This window comes from Marmota monax, unplaced genomic scaffold (genome assembly GCF_021218885.2).
Source record: "Marmota monax isolate L192 unplaced genomic scaffold, Marmota_monax_Labrador192_F-V1.1 WCK01_AAM20220418_F8-fsc00185, whole genome shotgun sequence".
In the NCBI taxonomy this organism is placed as follows: Eukaryota; Metazoa; Chordata; class Mammalia; order Rodentia; family Sciuridae; genus Marmota; species Marmota monax.
This window is the reverse complement of record NW_026693278.1, coordinates 3,123,735-3,143,824: the sequence shown is the minus strand read 5'-3', so window position 1 is coordinate 3,143,824 and position 20,090 is coordinate 3,123,735. Positions and strand designations below refer to the sequence as shown.

Genomic DNA, 20,090 nt, shown 5'->3' with positions numbered 1-20,090 from the left:
TTCCAGAAATCTCTACGCCCCGAACCCTAAGAATCTCTCCTAGATGCCTTGAGGACGCAGGATCGGGAGAAGGAACTAAGTTATGACGCGCGCCAGGTCCTCACCTTCTTGATGTGGGCCGCAATATCCTTTTCTATATTATATTTCTCCAACGCCTGAGTAGCGCACTCCACCGAATCCTGTTGCATCTCTTCCGACATGTCCGCATTTTTTATCACCGCCTTTCTGTCGCACATGGTTACCTGGGGGACAAGGACGGCGAAAGGAGTCAGGGAATAGGGTCTCGGGAGCGCCTCTGAAGCGCCGGTTCCCCACCCCCGGCCCGCGCCATCCCGGGACGCCACCCCCACCCCACTTTTCAGGAAACGCGGATCGAGCGGACCGCACAGCGAGGGAAGTCCAGCAGGTGGGGGTGAAGCCAGGTGGCGGGGACGCCTGAGTCTCACCGTGGGGGCAGCGGCTGGGCGACTGCAACGGTCTCCTGAGGAAGGTGCTGGCGCAGCTCAAGCCCAGACGGAGTTGCTATCGCTACCGAAGCCGTGGCGCATCTAAGCAGCCCCACGCCAGCCGCCGCCGCCTAGTGCTCAGGCCCCGCCCTGCTCCCGCCGGCCCCGCCCCCACCGCACGTCCCTATTGGCTTAACGCAGCCTCCATAATTCTCCCATTGGCCCAAGGACTCAATGGTTCCCTCAGGATCTTTCGCCTGCATTTTGTTGCAGACCACAATGCACCGCTCACGGCGTCGGTTGCCCTGGCAATGGGCTGGCGCACGAGGTGAGGCCCACACACCCGGAAGGTGGAGCCTGGGCTAGGTGGAGAGGACCGCCACCTGTCTGGAGAGCTGCAAGGGGAGCTTTTGCCCTAGCCAAGCGAGGTGATTCAAAATTCACAGAGGGCGTGTTGTCAAACTTGACAGCCTCAGGAAATTGGGTGGCCACCTCCCCATGTCCCTCCCACCCCCACCCTAGATCAGAAAAATTTACGGATTTTGAGGAGGCCTTCCCTTCACTGAATGGATATCTGTGAAGCAGGGCCGGCTTCTTGGGAAGCCCACGGTGCAGTCGCACAGAAGAGGTTCTCGTGCGTGGTTTAATACTCTGCTGTCTCATTCTTGAAATTTAGTATTTAAACAAGGGGCCCCACATGTCCATTTTGCACTCGGCTCCCTGTGTCGTCGATCCTGCTCTGAAATATTTGTTGTGCGGAGGAGGGTTGGGGACAGTCTCAGGACTGAAGGAGGGTTTCAGGAAGGAAATGAGTTTCTTTCTGAATTAAGGAATTTCCTCGGGAGTGGGGTCTCTCTGCCAGGCAATGCAGACTTAATTTAAGGGGCTCAAGATGGATTTAGGAGGGCTGGGGATGTTACTCAGTGGTAGTACACTTGGCTGGCATTTACGAAGCCGAGGGTTCGACCCCCCACCACCACCCTATTCCATACCGCAATAAAAAGGGGGGTGTGTGTGTGAAAATTCCAGGTGGATTTGGAGTGTTGAGCCTTGAGGTGTTTCCAGAGAGGGGCTACTTGGCTCCATTAATGGAGACTTTCTTGTGTAGGAGAGTTTCTTGGTCGGATCCTAATGGACAAGAATGGGGTCCTCAGAGGTGTTTCTTGGCTTAGGGAGACTGAGCACTAAGAAAATTCTTGGGGCTGAGAATATAGCTCAGTGATAGAGCCCTGGATTGGAAACCCAGCGCAGCAAAAATAAAGCTCAACATGGTGGCACTGGTCTCTAAATCCCAACATTTAAAAGACTAAAGCAGAAAGACCAAAAATCTGTTTAAGGCCAAACCAGGGTGGTGGCGCACACCCCTAATCCAAGCAGGGAGGCTAAGCCAGGAAGACAATTGGAGGCCAGGCTCAGCAATTTAGGGAGACCTCAAAGTAAAAAATAAAATGGAGCCAGGTGTGGTGGCCCATGTCTCTAATCTCAGCAACTCAGGAGGTTGAGGCAGGAGGATCCCAAGTTCAAAGTCCACTTTAGCATCCTAAGGAGACCCTCAGCAACTTAGTGAGATCCTGTCTCAAAAAAATAAAATAAATAAAAAGGTTTGGGAATGTACCTCAGTGATAAATCGCCCCTGGGTTCGATCCCCAGTACAGAAATAATAATTTTAAAAGTTTGAGGCCAGTCTGCACATGCCTGTAATCTCAGCTACTAGGGAAGCTAAAGGCCAAGGCCAGAGGATCATGAGGTTGAGGCTAGCTTCAGCAGAGTAAGAAGACCCTGTCTCCAAAATAAAAAGAACTGGGAATGTAACTCCATGGCGGAGCACTTGCTTATTCTGCATGAGGCCTTAGATTCAATTTTCAGTACTGCCTAAATAAATAAATTGCAAGGGTGCCTGGCTCAATGGCCTACACCTGTAATCCCAGCAACTCAGGGGACTGAGGTTGGAGGATCTCAAGTTCAAGGCCAGCATCAGCAATTTAGGAAGGCCCTAAGCAATTTTGTGAGACCCTGTCTCAAAATTAAAAATACAAAAAAGGCTGGGGATTTGGCTCAGTGGTAAAGCCCCCCTGGGCTCAATCTCTAGTACCAAATAATAAATAAATAGCAAGGACTTCAAGAAAGTGGTCAAATCTAGACCTAAATCCCAGCACTGCATTATGTATAATTTTAATACACCAATAAAAAATAAACTTAAGAACTATCTGAACCTCTGTTTAAATCTATAATAAGAAACTAAATGTAAAAGGAAACCACTTCATAGGCTTGTTGGGATTATTAATGAACTAATGCTTTTAAATTCTCAGCACCGCATGTAGGAAGTAACTACAAGTTATTGTCAGTTTAAAAAACAGTCCCAGTCAGACACAGTGGCACAGGATAATGATGCCAGTGACTCAGGAGGCTGAGGAAGGAGGATTGCAAGTTTGAGGCCAGCTTCAGCAATATAGGGAGGACCTAAGCAATTTATCAAGAACCTGTCATAAGGTCTGGGGATAGAGTTCAGTTGGTACAGTGCTTGCCTTGCAATGCATAAGGCCCTGGGTTTAATCCCCAGTGAGCTCGCACGCGCGCGCACACACACACACAAAATGTTTTAAAGATTTAAAAAAGGCTGAGGATGTAGTCTTGTGGTAAGGCCAAGGGTTGTTTTGTTTGTGGTTTTTTTTTTTTTTTTTTTTTTTTTTTTTTTTGTGGTACCAGGGATTGAATCTAGGGGCACTTAACCACTGAGACATATCCCCAGTCCTTTTTATTTTGAGACAAAGTCTTGCTAAATTACTTAGGGCCTTACTAAATTGCTGAAGTTTGCAACCCTTTGCACTCACTGTTACTCCTCACAGCAGCTCTGCCTGAGACCCCTTTCCTCTTACCTCCCTCTTGGCAAAGCTATTTCCTCATGTGGACTTCAGCTCAAATGTCACCTTCCCTGAACTCCCCTCTCTCCACTTCCCCACCACCAGCTTTCAGTTATGCTCTACAACACCTGTGTGTGTGTGTGTGTGTGGTGCTGGGCATCTAATCTGTGGCCTCATGCATGTCAGGCAACCATTTTACCACTGAACTATGCTCCTGACTCCTCTAAAACACTTTTTTTGTGGAGGGGCAGGGATTGAGGATTGAACCCCAGGGAAGCTTTGCTTCTGAGCCACATCCCATTTATTTTTATTTTGAGACAGGGACTCACTAAGTTGCTGAGGCTGGCCTTGAACTTGTGATTCTTCTGCCTCAGCTTCCCAAATTGCTGGGATTACAGGTATGTACCACTGTACCCAGCTCTACAACACTTTTAATTCCTCCACCATATTTGCTTCATTTATTCTTTCAGGGGAATTACCTTATGTATTGGTTTGCCTAGATATTGCCTATCTGCTCCTGACTCTTTTGGTTACTAGTCCATCTTCGGCATTAATTCAGTGTCCAAGACCAGGGATGTAGCTCAGTGGTAGAGCTCTTGCCTAGTATTTGCAAGGTTCTGGGTTCTAATCCCTAGCTCTGGGGAAAAAAAAAAAAAGAAAAAATTCAGTTTCTGGCACATAACAGATACTCAATAAATAGACTGAATTTAAGAAGTCAAATAGTATGTCACCATCTTACATATTAGAAAATTGATTTCCAAGGACATGCTGTTAATAAATGAAAGTTCATGTATGGATTACTCTAAAATCCATTCTCTAAACTTGGGTATTATATTCATACATTTAGCAGAGTAGGCAGTTTGCCTTTTTCTTATTTATAACTTTGAAGGAGTTTGAAATGGAATGATGGTAAGGTTTTCTAAAACATAACAGGATTTCATTTAATAAAGGATGCTAGTTATTTCTCAGTTGTGACTCCTGCCCTTTCCTGACATCTGTGTTTATACTGCTCATTCTCAACCAGCTCTTAGCCTGAAAGAAGGTGCCATCAGAAACCAGGGCCTCCTTGGCCTATGTTAGTCCCCATTTGGGGAGGGGGGATTGTCCACCTAATTTGGAGGGAATTTTTTCTAGGAACCAAAAGCATTTCTACCTTTTTCATACCTTTATCAATCACTTCTGTAGATTGGTTCATTATTTATCTACCCACTCTGAGTAAGGCAGGCAGCAAATATCTCCTGATTATCAGAGAAAAGTACTGTGCTGCATTTGAATGCTTGAAATTTGTGTCTAGAATCAGTCACAATCCCCTCCATAAAGAGCTTCTAGTCAACAATAAATTAATCCTTTTAGGGGCTGGGGCTGGGGCTCAGTGCGATGTGCTGGGTATGATCCTAAGCACCATATAAAAATAAATAAATAAAATAAGGGTATAAGAAAATCACAATATCTTTTAAAAAATTAATCCTTTTGGTATCTTAGGTTTGGGTGTTTTAAGGAAGTTTAGAAATATAGGGATTTAGCATTAATAAGGAAGGCAAGTGGCATAATAGGGAGTGGTAGGGAGTGTGGTAAGTTGAAAAACCCTTTTCAATGGTGCCAGATATATTTTGCCATTTTGGAATGCTGGCCCTTTGATTTTAAAGAGAGATTAGTAATCTCAATTATTTTCATGGGAAATACTCCATTTTACTTTATTTTGCTTTATTTTATTTTGGTACTTGAGATTGAACCTAGGGGAAATTAACCACTGAGCCACATCTCCAGCCATTTTTATTTTTTATTTTCAGATTTTGAGATAGGATCACAATCACAATAAGTTGCTTAGGGCCTCACTAAGTTGCTGAGGCTGGCCTTGAACTTGCAATCCTTCTGCCTCAGCATCCTGAGTCACTAGGTTTACAGGCCTTTGCCACTGGGCCCAAGTAAATACCCATATTTATTTGCCTATTTGTTTCCTTATTTATGAGAAAAAAGAAAAAAAAAAAAAAGCTTGCTAGCAAAGGAAAAACACAGGGACCTCAAGGCCCAGAGGCTGTGATTCTGCCCATCATAGAGGAGAGGGTTTTTGTTTGTTTGTTTTTTGTACTAGGATTGAACACAGGGAGGCTTAACCACAGAGCCATATCCCCACCCTTTTAATATTTTATTTAGAGACAGGGTCTTGCTGAGTTGCTTAGGGCCTCACTAAATTGCTGAGGCTGGCTTCAAACTCCCAATCCTCCTGCCTCAGCCTCCTGAGCCGTTGTGATTATAGGTGTTGCACCACTACACCCACTTGGGATAGGGTGGGTGATTTAAAAAGAGGTGATTCAAAGGGTGTTCTCTGTATGAAGTTGTAATTCCCTTGTTAATTTGGGAGATAGTCATTTCTTAGATCTCTGGTGCCATCCCCAAAGTCTAAATTACTTGTTCCTCTTGTGGGTGTATGTTCAAAGACAATATCTCTGCCTAGGATGGGGAAGAAAGGCAATTCTGTTTTCCCTGAGATTGAAGATGGGGTGAAGTTAGGGAGGGAGAAGGAGAGAAGAGGAGAAAGAAACATGTCCATTTTAAAAATAAGTCACAGGGCTGAGGATGTGGCTCAAGTGGTAGCGCGCTTGCAGCCCGGGTTCGATCCTCAGCACCACATACAAACAAAGATGTTGTGTCTGCCTAAAACTAAATAAATAAATAAACAAATATTAAAAAATTCTCTCTCTCTCTCACTCTCTCTCTTAAAAAAAATCTTAAAAAAAATAAGTCACAGTGGCAGAGCAGCAGGTGTTATATTCAAAGTATAAAATGGACTGCTGTTACATTTTCCCCACTGTCAATTTCTACCTTCCATTTCTATGGAAAAATGGGCGAGAACATCATCTCTAAGCTACTTCCTGCTGAGAGGGGCAACTTGGGGGAAGTGACCTGAAGTCCTTGTTTTCTATCAGGTATGGTATAGACAGTTAGGGGAAATACCCATTTAAAAATATAGGCTATGAGCCAGGCATGGTGGCACACATCTGTAATCCCAGCAGTTCAGAAGGCTAAGGCAGGAGGATCGAAAGATCAAAGCCAGACTCAGCAATTTAGCAAGGCCCTAAGAAACTGTTTCAACATAGAAAATATAAAGGGCTGGGGATGAGACTCAGTGGTTAAATGCTGTCGAGTTCAATTCCTGGTACAAAAAAAAAAAAAAAAGGCAGGTTACAACTTCATTTGTTAAAACACTGTGCGGTCTAAATATGGCTTGTGGACTTCCAGTGAGCAACCTCTTATTCAGTTTGACCTTATATCTAGTGCTTTTTCCTTTGTATCAGACAGGTTAGTTTATTCTTGGGCATCAGAGACTGAATGCTTCCTGGGGATACATGGAGCATGAGCATGGACTACCTAACTTGGCACATGATGTTTGCTGAATGAATCCTGAATGAATGGATACAGCAGCAAAATGCCTGCACTTAGAGCTGCATGAAGGCAGTATCTAGTACAGGGATTTTTTGGTGGTGGTTGTTGTTGTTGTTGTTTTGGGTACTGGGGATTGAATTCAGGAGCACTTGACGACTAAGCCCCATCCCTATTTTGTATTTGATTTAGAGACAGGGTCTCACTGACTTGCTTGGCACCTCTCCATTGCTGAGGCTGGCTTTGTGGTCCTCCTGCCTCCCTCTCCGAGCTGCTGGGATTACAGAGGCTGGCTTGCAGTTTTGATTGGCATCAAGAAGGTTCCATTCAAAAGCCAGATGCGTTGGTGCATGCCTATAATACCAGTGGCTTGGAAGGCTAAGGCAGGAGGATCATGAGTTCAAAGCTAGCCTCAGAAACTTATGGAGGCTTTAAGCAACCCAGCAAGACCCTGTCTCTAAATAAAATACAAAAAAGGGCTTGGGATGTGGTTCAGTGGTTGAGTGCCCCTGAGTTCAATCCCCAGTACCAAAAAGAGGGGGGTATTCCATTAATTGTGGATAGTAAGAGAATTCCATAGGAAAACAAGGAGAAAAAGTGATCTATTTTTTGGTTGATAATAACCACCCCAGTGGGTGCGCTGATGTATGCCTGTCGTCCCAGCAGCTCAGAAGGCTGAGGCAGGAGGATCTTGAGTTCAAAGTTAGCCTCAGAAAAAGCAAGGTGCTAAGCAACTCAATGAAACCCTGTCTCTAAACAAAATACAAAATAGGGCTAGGGATGTGGCTTAGTGGTCAAGAGCCCCTGAGTTCAATCCCTGTGCCAAAAAAAGGAAAAAGAACCACCCCATCAGATTCAGAATAACCAAGAATAGGTCATTTCCAAAGTTATCTGGAAGTGCTGCTGATGCTAAAGCAAAGCCTCTGTGATTCTACCAAGTAGAAATACTGGAGAGGCCCAGTGTGATTAGAACTTGCCTGTCATTCCAGCAACTCAGGAGGCTGAGGCAAGAGGATCACAAATTTAAGCCCAGCCTGGGATATTTAGTGAGACCCTGTCTCTTAAATAAAATATAAAAGGAGTACTGGGTTAAGCAGCCCTGGGCTAAATCCAGAGCACTACCAAAGAAACAAAGATAAAAAAATGCCAGAGAGATTTCCTAACTCATCACCATGATTTTTTAAATATCCATACTCTACCCTCTATTATTATTTACTTAATATTTTATTATAAAAATTTATATGTAGGGGTTGGGGTTGTGGCTCAGTGGTAGAGTGCTAGACTAGCACTTGCAAGGCACTGGGTTCAATCCTCAGCACAAAGTAAAAATAAATAAATAAAACAAAGGTACTGTGTCCAACTACAACTAAAAATTTTTTTAAAAAATAAAAAAGATTATATTAATATAATTATGGTTTACTAATAGTCTTTTCTATAACATTTAATATTTTTCTTTAAACTCCCATTATATTTTGTGTTTTACTTACCCCCAAAGGCATAGACAGAGATTTATTTAGGAAAGCGCACACATATTCAAGGGAGAATGAGAAGCTCGGGATATAAGTTAGTGGTAAATCACTGATCTAGCATAAATGACCCCTGGCTTCAATTCTTAGCAAAACACATACAAAAGGGAAGCGAGGGTAGTCTCAAGAGAGAGATCCCTTTGAAGTAAAGCAAGGACTACACATTCAAGGAAGAATGCAGGCTATCTGCAGAGGGAAGGCCCTCTTTATATTTTGTTTCAATTTCATTGACTGAATAAGAGTGTATTTTTATTTTTTAAATTTTAAAAATTTTCTATAGATCAAAACCAGATTCTCTGACAAGCTAAGTAAGTACTCTTACCACTGATATACATTTCTGATCCAATAAATTAATATTTATTTTATTTTATTTTTTTGTTTATGGGATTGAATTCAGAGTTGCTTAACCACTGAGCCACATACTCAGCCCTTTTTATTTTATTTTATTTTTATTTATTTATTTTTGTGTGTGGTGCTGGAGATTGAACCCAGGGCCTTGTGCATGTGAGGCAAGCACTCTACCAACCGAGGTATATCCCCAGCCAGCCTTTTTCTTTCTTTCTTTTTTTTTTTGAGACAGGTCTTCCTAAGTTGTTCAAGGATTCACTAAATTGCTAAGACTTGCTCAAAACTTTGCAATCCTTCTGCCTCAGCCTCCTGAGCCGTTGGGATTACTGGTGTGCACCACCATACCCAGCTAAGGAAGATTCTTAAATGGTGTCCATGGATGGATTTCAAAGGTTTCAGAAGACCCTTGGAATTGTGCACAAAAATGTGTTCAGGGTTCAAAGACATGTTTCACAAGCAGAGGAGCCATAGTTCCTATCAGATTTATGAAGGAATTCAGAGCCTGAGGAGTTTGGAAAACACCTAATCTAGAATAATCCAGAATCCTGGGATGAGTGCCAGATTGCTTCACCAGGTCACACTGAATTGGCCCATCTCTTATTTTGACAACTCACTCTATTTAATTCCTAACTGCTAAATTTGCCTGAAAACTTGCTCCTTCCTTCCTTCCTTCCTAGGATTAAATCCAGAGGTATTTTACCACTGAGCTACATCCCCAGCCCTTTTTATTTTTAACTTTATTTTTAACTCCCCAAGTTGCTGAGGCTGTTTTTGAACTTGCCATCCTCCTGCCTCAGCATCCCTAGCTGCTAAGATTACAGGCATGTGCCACTGTCTGCATTTTTCATTCTCAACACAAGAAATGATAATTAAGAGGGAGGAAACATTACCAAGAACACAGCCTTTGGAATCAGATGTGGGAAAACCTAAATTGTGATCTTCAAGTTCATTAACCTCTCCAAGATGCAGGTTCCTGATTTTTTTACATCTTCTTTGTAGGGTGGTAGCAAGATTTATATTAAATAACACATGGATAGATGTATTCAAACTGCATGTAGGGGCACACGCCTGTAATCCTAGTGACTCAGGAGGCTGAGGCAGGAGATCACAAGTTTGAGGCCATCCTGAGCAATTTAGCAAGGCTTTCCGCATAACAAGAGCCTGTCTCAAAATTTAAAAATAAAATAAAAATTAAAAAAGCTCTATGAGGTAGGAACTGTTTGTCTCTCCATGATGCAGATAAGGAAAATAAAGCTCAGAGAGATGAAATCCCTCACCTAAGTTTATACTACTAGAAAGTGTCAGGGATGGGATTTGAATCCTGGTGTGTATGACTCCAGAGTCCCACATTGTAGTATTACCGATAAGACCTGTGAGCTACAAGACCTTCCTAGATAATCAGGGCTGACATTTCAGAAGAGAGTAGTGTCCCTGCAGACTCAGAGCATCCCTGGTCCCTGTGGGAGCTCCCTAAATATGTGTTGGACAGTTGAGTGAATGGATGGAAGAAAGAATGGATATTGTTTTTCTTCTTTCCTTCCTTCCTTTTTCCTTCTGTGAGGGCCTCACAACATGCTAGGCAGGCACTCTGCCCCTGAGCTACATCCTCAACCCAAGAATGGCTATTTCTTTTTCTTTTCCTTTCTCCTTCCTTCCTTGTATGCTAGGCAAGCATTCTACTACTGAGCTACATCCCCAGCCCCCAAGAATGATATTTCTACCTAATTCAGCATTCCTTCCTCTGCAACAAATATCACAAACTTGACCCTGGATTAGTCCTTTACTTCCTGAACAGAAATCCTTTTCCATTTTGGCTATCAGACTTTCCCAGGGCTCCCAGATAGCAGTTCAGAGTTGTCATTCACAAACAGGCTAAGGGATTCCTTGCAGGGCCTACAGCTCTACCCACTCACAGTCTAGAAACAGCAGTGGTCTGCCCCACCTCCACCCCACCACTGCCTTAGCAGAGCTGTGTTCCCAACCCTGTCCAGCATTCACTTTTCAAGCCTCCTGAGATCTTGAGCCTTGTGACCAATCAAGCAGCTCAAATCCTCTCTAATCTAAAAGGAAGTGTGAGGTGACCTTGTAGCTCCAAACTTGATTTAGGCACCCTTTCCAGAAAGGAGGGGCCCCATGGGAGAGACAGTAAGGTCTAGGTCTGAATCTGGAAGCTTCCTCCCCGTGGAGAAGGGCTGGCACTAGTCTGGGGCTGGCAGGGAAACTGAGCTTTGGAGCCAAGGACTGTGCTGCAGTGCAGAGAGTGAGGCCAAACAGGCTGAGGAATCTCAGGGAAGAATTCCCCTCTGGCCAATAACCAAGCATGACCTGAGTGACAGATAGTCTGCTGTCCATGGATGAAGCAGATAAGTCAAGTGTATCCAGAGAGGTCTAACAGAGTAACCCAGAGCATAGGTGAAAAGAGGCCAGATGGTTTCAATCAATCCCACCTCTGACCCATGTAAGTAGTATGGCCTTAGGCAAGTGAGTCCACTTCTCTGAACCTCGGTTTCCTCATCTGTAAAGGGATTTTGATACTCCTTGTTTCTCAGGGATGATGTGGAGATTAGATGGTCCATGTTTACTATGTAGTATAGTATTAGAGGCATATGTCAAAGATCAATGAAGCCTACTACTAATTATCATTAGTATTAATCAGGATTTCTTAACTTTAGCACTGTTAACATTTTGGACCAGTCAGGCATGTTGGTGCATGCCTTTAATCTCAGCAACTCAGTAAGCTGAGCCAGGAGGATTGCAAATTTGGGGCCAGCCTCAGCAACTTAGTGAGACCATGTCTCAAAATAAAAAATAAAAAGGGGTGGGGGGTTGGGGATGTGGCTCAAGCAGTAGCACGCTCGCCTGGCATGCGTGTGGCCCGGGTTCAATCCTCAGCACCACATACAAACAAAGATGTTGTGTCCGCCGAAAACTAAAAAATAAATATTAAAAAGTTCTCTCTCTCTCTCTCTCTCCCTCTCCCTCTCACTCTCTCTTAAAAAAAAGGGGGGGTGGGGATGTAGCTCAGTGGTAAAGGGCCATTGAATTCAATCCCCAGTACCAAAAATATTTTTAACCAGAATGATTTTTTATTGTTGTTGGGAAAGCTATACTGTGCATTAAAGAATGTTTGACAGCATCCCTGGTCTCCACTCATTAGATACCAAACCCACTGCACTCCCAGTATCAACAACCAAAAATGTCTGCAGGTGGTGCCAGATGTCCTCTGGAAAGAGAAATCACTCACCCCCAGTTGATAAGCACCACCCCAAACAATCTGGACTGAGTCTGATGTTACAGATTTCATACTCACAACCCCAAGGTAAAAGCCACAAGGTAGGCAGGCCTATTTAAAGATGAAGGGATGGGGCATATGGTAATTACAGATCAGGCTAGCTCCAGTATAGAATTCGAGGCAGGATCTGCGTTCTGCTCTAGGAGCTATGGAGACTCCTTTGACTCAGTAGATGACTTCAGTGTCAGTCTTCAATTACATGCAAAGTGATCTCCAGTTAACTCTCAATTATTCTAGGACACGTAGCTGGTATCTGAGAATGGCGTCTCCATTCTGATTCACCAGAACAAACTCTGACTCTCCAGAACTGAAGAGTTCCTTCAGACCTTCATTCAGGATGACTAAGAGATATCTGAGTGAGAATTTAGTGTCAGGCACTGTTCTAGGTGCTACAGAAACACAAGTGAACAAAACAGTCAGGCTTGGAGTGTAGTTCAACCGTAGAGTGCTTCCATAGCATGTGCAAAGTCCTGGGTTCTCCAGTATTGCGTCACACAGACATACACACAAAGGCCAAACTCCTTCTTCTTGGAACACATATTCTAGCAGGAAAATAAGGATTAAAAAAAATTCAGACCCCTAAGTGCAGAATAAAAATAAAGTATAATAAGAGAACCAAGGTGTCAGGGTGAGGAGTTTTGTTTTAAATAGAATTTTCAGGAAGGCTTAAGAAAGTGCCATTTGAACCAAGATGTGGTGACCTGGCTAGTAGGTGGAGGAGAGAGTCTGGGGAAGTCAGTAGCAACAGAGGCCACTTGTAGGCTATAGCAACGCCCAGGTGAGAGGTAATGGTGACTTGGACCAGGATGGTAGTCACAGAGGTGGGGATAAGAGGTGGTCAGATTTGGGCTGTATTCTGAAGGTTGAATTGATATATTTGCTGATAAATTGAATGCAGCATTTGAGGGAACAAGAGCACTCAAGGATGTTGTGGCTGAAAAATTAGAAGAATAAATTGAGACGGGAAGGCTGGCAGGAGAAACAAAAAGTTCTGTTTTGGCCATGTTTAGTTTGAGATGTCCCTTAGACATTCCAAGTGGAAGTGTCAAATAGGCTCTATGAGTTCTGGGAAGAGGTCCAGACTAGAGCTATAATTTGGGGAGTCATCAGCTTATAGATGGCATTTAAAGCTATGGGAATGGATGAGATCACCACTGAGGGAGGAGTACATACAGATGGAAGAGGAAATGCTTATTCAGCTCACAGGATTCTCTGAGCATTTGCTGTGGGTCAGGCCCTGAGTGAGGTGCCAGGTACAGATGCACTTCCCTGGGCTGGGGATATAGCTCAGTGGGTAGAGTGCTTGCCTCAGATGCACTTTCTTAGGCATCTTCCCAAGGGGAGTCCCAGTACTGACTGACTTTTTCCTGCCGAGGTGCTTGGGCCATTTAGAGGACGGGCTTCAGAGTTTGTGCCCCGCCTCTTAGTCGCTTTTTTTCCCCAACATTTATTGAGCACCTTCTTGATATAATAAAGTCCCCATGTAGGCACTAGGGACATGGAAGGGAACTAGTCACACATGCTCCTGTCCTCAGGGGGAGGCAGCCCTTGAACAAGGAAGCACACGGGAGGTGATTACAGTTGTGTCAGAGGCAACAAAGGAGAGAGAGGCCATTGCTGGGGGCTCTGCTCTAGCCTGGGCACCAGGGAGGCTGAGGACCAGCGTGTTCAAGGGCCTGATGCCTGAGGGAGGTTGGCAGCCCAAAAGGCCACCTGGCCTACAGAGAAGTTGTTGGGCGAGTGTGGGAGAGACGAGGCCCGAGGGTGGACATCAGTGAGACCTTCTGGGGCTTGTGAGCCTGGTTAAGGCACAAGGACTTCATCCTGAGCCATCAGCTGCCCTACGGTTTCAGGTGGGGCCCACGTGATCAGAGATCCCCTGAGGAGCGTGGGTCAGCAGGGCCTGATGAGACTCCAGGGAGGAAGGAGGTCCTTGCTTTAGTCTCAGCCCCCCACTGTCAGCAGCCTTTGCAAGGCCTGGTTCTCTTGGGGTGAGGAGGAGGTGCCCGGAGTTGTTCTCATTAAAAGCAGAATTCCTGGTACCCCTAAACTTGTCATTTGGGGATCACAAAGAAAGAGCGTAAGGCTGGACATAAAAGTCTGTTTTCTTCCAGAACTTGCTTCCCTGCAGAAGCTTCAAAGGTGCTGCATGACTTCATTAGCAGGGGTGCCAGGTGGGGTGGACAGTGCCTCTCTGACTATTTTCCATTTCAGTCTGTATAAATCAGCGTCCCCTTGGATTTATGGGCCCTTTACTGCCAGGAAATAAAGTAAAATAATGTAATTAGTGCAACCAACTGGGGCTGTTCTTAGACTTGATGGCCAATCCACAATGTGGAATATTTACAGAAGTCTTAACCAATCAGTTTTTTTTTTTTTTTTAGGGGGTGTTGGGAATTAAACCCAGGGCCTTGTGCAAGGTAGACAAGTACTATACCACTGAGCTAAGTCTCCATCCCCCTGATAACCAATTTTTATTAAAGAATGCAAAAATAATAAATGTAATACTAGAATATACAGAACACAAAGATTATAAATTTTAACTATACAGAGATAACAATATTTTGCACTAAATCAATATTTTTCTATGTATATGTGTATATATATATACTATATCTTATGTGTGTGTGTGTGTGTGTACATATATATCCATAGTATCAGGTTTTTCTTATTTTTGTTTGTTTGTTGTTATTGTTGTTTGTTTGTTTTATACTAGGAATTGAACCCAAGGGCACTGAGCTATTTTCCCAGCCCTTTTTATTTTGAGACAGGGTTTTACCAAATTGCTGAAGCTGGCCACAAATTTCAGATCTTCCTGCCTCAGCTTTGAGAATCACTGGGATTACCGGAGTGTGCCACCACACCTGGCTCCTCCTATTCTCCCTTTTATCCACTGCCCCAAAACAGTTCATTTATGTCACCAGTGACCACCGTGCTGCTAAATACACTGGCCATCTTCAGTGCCCTTCATCGACATACTTGTCATGTTTTTTTTCTTCCTCTCTAAAGCTTACTGAGGGACCCTGCCTGGCTTCTGGGACCCCCACCCCTCCACTCTCAGTTCTCTTTACTTACTAGCTGTTCCTTCGAAGTCTCCTAGTTCTTCTACTTCTTCTCTCTGAGACCAAAAGTAAGGAGTGTCCCAGGTCTTCCTTTACTGGGCCACCTCTCTGTTTAAACTCTCCCTTGGTAGTCTCCATAACTTTAAATACCATCTCTATATTCATGATTCCCACATTTGAATTTCCATCCCAAACTTCTTCCCTGAATGACCATCCCTTGTTTCTAAGTCCTTCTTCCCTGAATGACCATCCCTTGTTTCTAAGTTCTATTTGAATATCTCTGAGATGTCTAATAAGCATCTCAAACCTAACACACCCAAAACAGACCTGCTTCAATCCCAAACCTGCCAATCCTGCAGTTTTTCTCATTGTAAATAGCAATCCATTTTTCTACTCCATTTCTACTCAGGAAAGAAATCTAGAAGTTTTCCTTGACTACTATATGTTCCTCAATTTTTATATAAAAATTGTTTTGGGGGCTGGGGTTGTGGCCTAGTGGTAGAGAACTTGCCCGGCAGGTGTGAGGCACTGGGTTTGATTCTCAGCACTGCATATGAATAAGTGAATAAAATAAATGTCCATCAACAATTTAAAAAATATTTTAAAAAATTGTTTTGGACCACACTCTTGCACTAGGCCCAAGCAGAACAGATTAAAAATCAGAATGGGTGTAGCTCAGTGATAGAGCACTTGCCTAGCTTGCACAAAGCCCTGGGTTAAATCCCCAGCTTCACACACACACACACACACACACACACACATAGTAATAACTAGGAAAAAAATTATGAAAAGTAACCTGATATTAACCAGTTATTTTTCTATTGCTCTGTCTCTCTGTCCCCCATCTTTCCAGGAAAATAACTTTGAAATAACCAACCTATGTAAGCCAATTAAGATTGTTAGGGCCAGGGTTGTGGCTCAGTGGTAGAGTGCTTACCTAGCATGTGTGAAGCATTGGGTTCAATTCTCAGCAACTCATACAAATAAATGAAATAAAGGTCTATTGATCACTAAAAAATATTTATGTGTTTATTTATTTGGACAACTAAAAAATATTTTTAAAAGATATTTGATTTTTAAATCAAGCCCAGGTGTGATGGTGCTAAGTCTCTGATCCCAGCAACTCAGGAGTCTGAGGCAGGAGGACTGCAAGTTCAAAGCCAGCCTCAGCAACTTACCAAGGCCCTAAGCAACTTAGGGAGAACTTATCTCAAAATAAAAAATAAAAAGGGCTGGGGATGTGGCTCAGTGGTGAAACACTCCTGTTTTGTTCAATGCCTGGTACAAAAAAAAAATTGCTAAATCAAATTATTTTAATTTTAAATGGGATAGGATACCAAGTTCTTGGATAACATGGTCAAATAATGCAAAAAATAAAAAATAATTCCCTGTCTAAATTTATAGATTTAAATACTATTCTAATTAAAATGCCAACAGGATATCATACAGACTGAATAAAATGATTCTAGACTGTGTTTAGAAAAATCAAAAGGCAAAAATACTCTGAAGATAATAAAGGAGCATTGGGGTACACAGGCCTTTTATAGGCACAAATTGAGGGGAAAGTACTAGATTGGGTCAAAGGTCTAGGCATCACTGACATCAATAAGTGAAGGTCTGGGAGAGCCTGGCCAGGCAGATTGGGGAGGCAGAGGCAAGAGAGAAACAGGTTCTAGGGAGAGGAACTAGGCCATGCCAAGGCTCAGAGGAAGGGAGGCACAGGCTTCCAACAGATCCTACAGAACCTGGCAGGGGAGTGGCACCAAGTGAGGAGAAACTGTTGGAGGCAAATCTTGAAGGCCAAGGTAAGGGTGTGGAAAGAGATGGGGCCCTCTCCAGGGAATAGACACTCTGTCACCTCCTCTGCTGGGTCCCTAGTATCTAGCACAGGACGCACAAGAGGTGTTCCATGGATATCTTGAAGATCTTTTCATATCTGCACACGTGGTTTTGGTCTTTTATTCTCCCCAAGGATACTTTACCACTGAGCCCTTTATATTATTCCCAGCCTTTTATATTTATCTATTTACTTATTTATCTTTATATTTATCTATTTACTTATTTAATGTTAAGGCAGGGTCTCACTAAGTTACTGAGACTGGCCTTGAATTTGAGATCCTCCTGCTTGGTCCTCCCCAGCAGCTGGGCAAATGCCATGGTGCCTGGCTATGGTTTTGGTCTTTTTTTTTTTTTTAATATTCATTTTTTTAGTTATAGGTGGACCCAATACCTTTATTTTATTTATTTCTTTTTGTGTGGTGCTGAGGACAGAACCCAGTGCCTCACACGTGCAAGGCTCTACACCTGAGCCACAACCCCAGCCCTTCACATTTGTTTTTTACATTTAAAGAATGTGTTTGACTTAGAACTGCCATTACCAAATTATATTGATATAGTTCATTAATAATCTGCCTAGTACAAAATTGATTTGGGTCCAGAAAAATGAGAATTCTATTAAACAAATGCAGCATTTTGTTGCATCAAAAAACATACTTAGCCAGGTGTTGTGGTGCATGCCTGTAATCCCAGCTACTCTTTAGGCTGAGGCAAGAGGATAGCAAATTTGAAGCCAGCTGGGCAACTTGGTGAGCCACTGTCTCAAAGTAAAATTTTAACAAGGGCTGTGGATTGATCCTGTGGCAGAGCATTTGTATAGCGTGTGAGGTCCTGGGTAATCCTTAGGAAAAAAAGTTTAGCATTGTTTATCTTCTACTTTTTTGCTTGTGTTTCCGGTTTGCTGTGTCATACAGTAAGTCTCCAAGTGATGTGACAGAATGGAGTATGTTTAGGGGAAAGTTTTGGGTTGAGGGGGAGGAATATGGGGCTTAGAAAAAAAAAACATTTACAAAGAAAAACATAAAAGTGAACTTGAGGAACCCATTTGTCATTTTGTACCACAGCTCCCTCTTTCTGGAGCTAAAGTAACTCTTCTTTATATACTAGTTAATAAAATCAACAGGTGTATAATAAGCACCTAATTTTATTTATTTATTTTGAACCCAGGGGTGCTTCTACCACTAAGCCACATCCCCAACTCCCCCCCCCCCCCGTTTTTTTTTCAAAGTAAGAAAATCTTTATTCTGATTGAGTAACAGGCTTGTTTTGGTTTGGTTGTTTTATTTGTTTGTTTTTAATATTTTTTAACCCAACCCTTTTTAAAAATTTTTTTTAGTTGGATGGACACAATACTTTTATTCATTCATTCATTCATTTTTACGTTGTGCTAAGGATTGAACTCAGTGCCTCACACATGCAAGACAAGCACTGTCACTAAACCACAATCTCAGCCCATCCCCCAGCCCTTTTTTATATTTTATTTAGAGAGAAGGTCTCGCTGAGTTGCTTAGGACCTCCTTGCCCAAGCTGACTTTGAAATCAGGATCCTAGGGGGCTGGGGTTACGGCTCAGCCGTAGAGCGCTTAGTACGTGCGTGGGAGGCCCTGGGTTCGATCCTCAGCACCACATAAACTAAATAAAATAATGGTATTCTGTACAATTACAACTAAAAAATAAATATTAAAAAAAAATAAAAAAATCAGGATTCCTACTGCCTCAGCCTCCAGAGCTGCTGGGATTTCAGGTGGGTGCCACCGCCAGGCTAATAAGCACCTACTATTGCCAAAGGAGAAGAGATGTCTCCAAAGAGGGCCCTGAGGGCTGGGCATGGTGATGCAAGCTTGTAACCCCAGTGGATAAGTAGGCTGAGGCCGGAGGATCGCAAATTCAAGGCCAGCCTCAGTGATTTAGGGAGGCACTAAACAATTTAGGATCTATCTCAAAATAAAAAAATAAAAAGGGCTGGGGATGGGCTGGGATTATAGCTCAGCAGTATTGTGTTTGCCTCCCACATGTGAGGCATGGGTTCCATCCTCGGCACCACGTAAACATAAATAAAATAGAGTAAAGATATTGTGTCCACCTTTTAAAAAAATCTTAAAAAAAAAAAAAGACTGAGAGAAAGGGGAATTCACTGCAGGACCCAGTGGGGTTCTTGGTGTGTATGACAGAAAAGAATTAAGGCACGTGCCAGTCAAAAGTATAGACAGTGGGGCTGGGGTTATAGCTCAGTTTGTAGAGGGCTTGCCTCAGTATACAAGGCCCTGGGTTTAACCTCCAGCAACACACATACACACACACAAAAGTACAGACAGTTTATTTAGGAAAGTAGTTACCTATTTAAGGGAGAAGGCTGGCCATCTCCAGAGGGAGAGACAACAGACTATAGTAGTTGTGGGGTGTTATAATTTATAGAGGGACAGTTGCTAGGGACTGGACTCCAGGTGGGGTGGGGCAGAGTCACACAATGTCTACCAGTTTTCCTTGCATTTGCAAATTGCCCTTCTGTTTCTTTCTTTCTTTTTTTTTTTTCTTTTCTTTTTTTCAGGCAAGGACATGGTGGGGTCAAGGCCAAGGTCCAAGGGTATGGATTAGGTCACTCAAGGGTTTCAACTGTTCTTGGGCCCTTTCTGCATTTCAATGTTCATGGGTGTTTCCTGCTTATCAAATGAAATGGTTCCTGTTTGTTTTCTTTGGAACTCAGTATCTTTTCTTTTTTTGTGTGGGGGGGTACCAGGGATTGAACTCAGGGGGCACTCAACCACTGAACCACATCCCCAGCCCTATTTTGAATTTTATTTAGAGACAGGGTCTCACTGAGTTGCTTAGCAGCCTCACCACCATTGTTGAGGCTGGCTTTGAACTTGTGATCCTCCTGCCTCAGCCTCCCAAGCTGCTGGCGTGAGAAGCGTGCACCACCATATCTGGCTCCTTTTTTTTTTTTTTTAAACCTCCAAATTCCTGTTTCACTATGTGCCACAGTAGTTGCTCCTAGTGATTCTTGGCCTTTTCTTAAGGGTAGTGGAAGCATGGTTTATAGACCTTTGGTAATGAATTCCAAAGAAGCTCAGGTGGTAGAGTGTGTGCTTAGCACACGTAAGGCCCTGGGTTCAAACTCCAGTACATTCAATCTCCAAAGACACATCAATTGTGAGTGAACTCCTATACTGTCCTAATGGTAGTCACTGGCATATTTGATAGTAAAATTCAAATTAAGTAAGTACAATGAAGTACAATTTTAAAAATTCAGTATTTTAGTTGCAGTAGCCACTTTTTTTTGAGGGGGGTACTGGGGATTGAACACGGGGTGCTTCACCACTGAGCTACATCCCCAGTCC

General features: G+C 43.2%; 1 protein-coding gene across 2 annotated transcripts in view; it reads right to left on the bottom strand.

The window, feature by feature from the left end:
- The window catches only part of Dynll1 (dynein light chain LC8-type 1), a 31,786-nt gene that overhangs the window by 1,825 nt on the left and 9,871 nt on the right, over positions 1-20,090 (bottom strand). Inside the window, exons 1-2 of one of the 2 annotated variants that reach the window (XM_046456548.2) lie at positions 447-603; positions 105-242 (exon numbers count right to left, since the gene is read on the bottom strand). In XM_046456548.2, the coding sequence (XP_046312504.1) occupies positions 105-236 (132 nt within the window). In that variant the 5' untranslated portion in view covers positions 237-242; positions 447-603. Of the gene's footprint in view, positions 1-104; positions 243-446; positions 604-20,090 lie in introns of those variants that run through there. The other variant, XM_046456549.2, reaches the window with a different exon arrangement.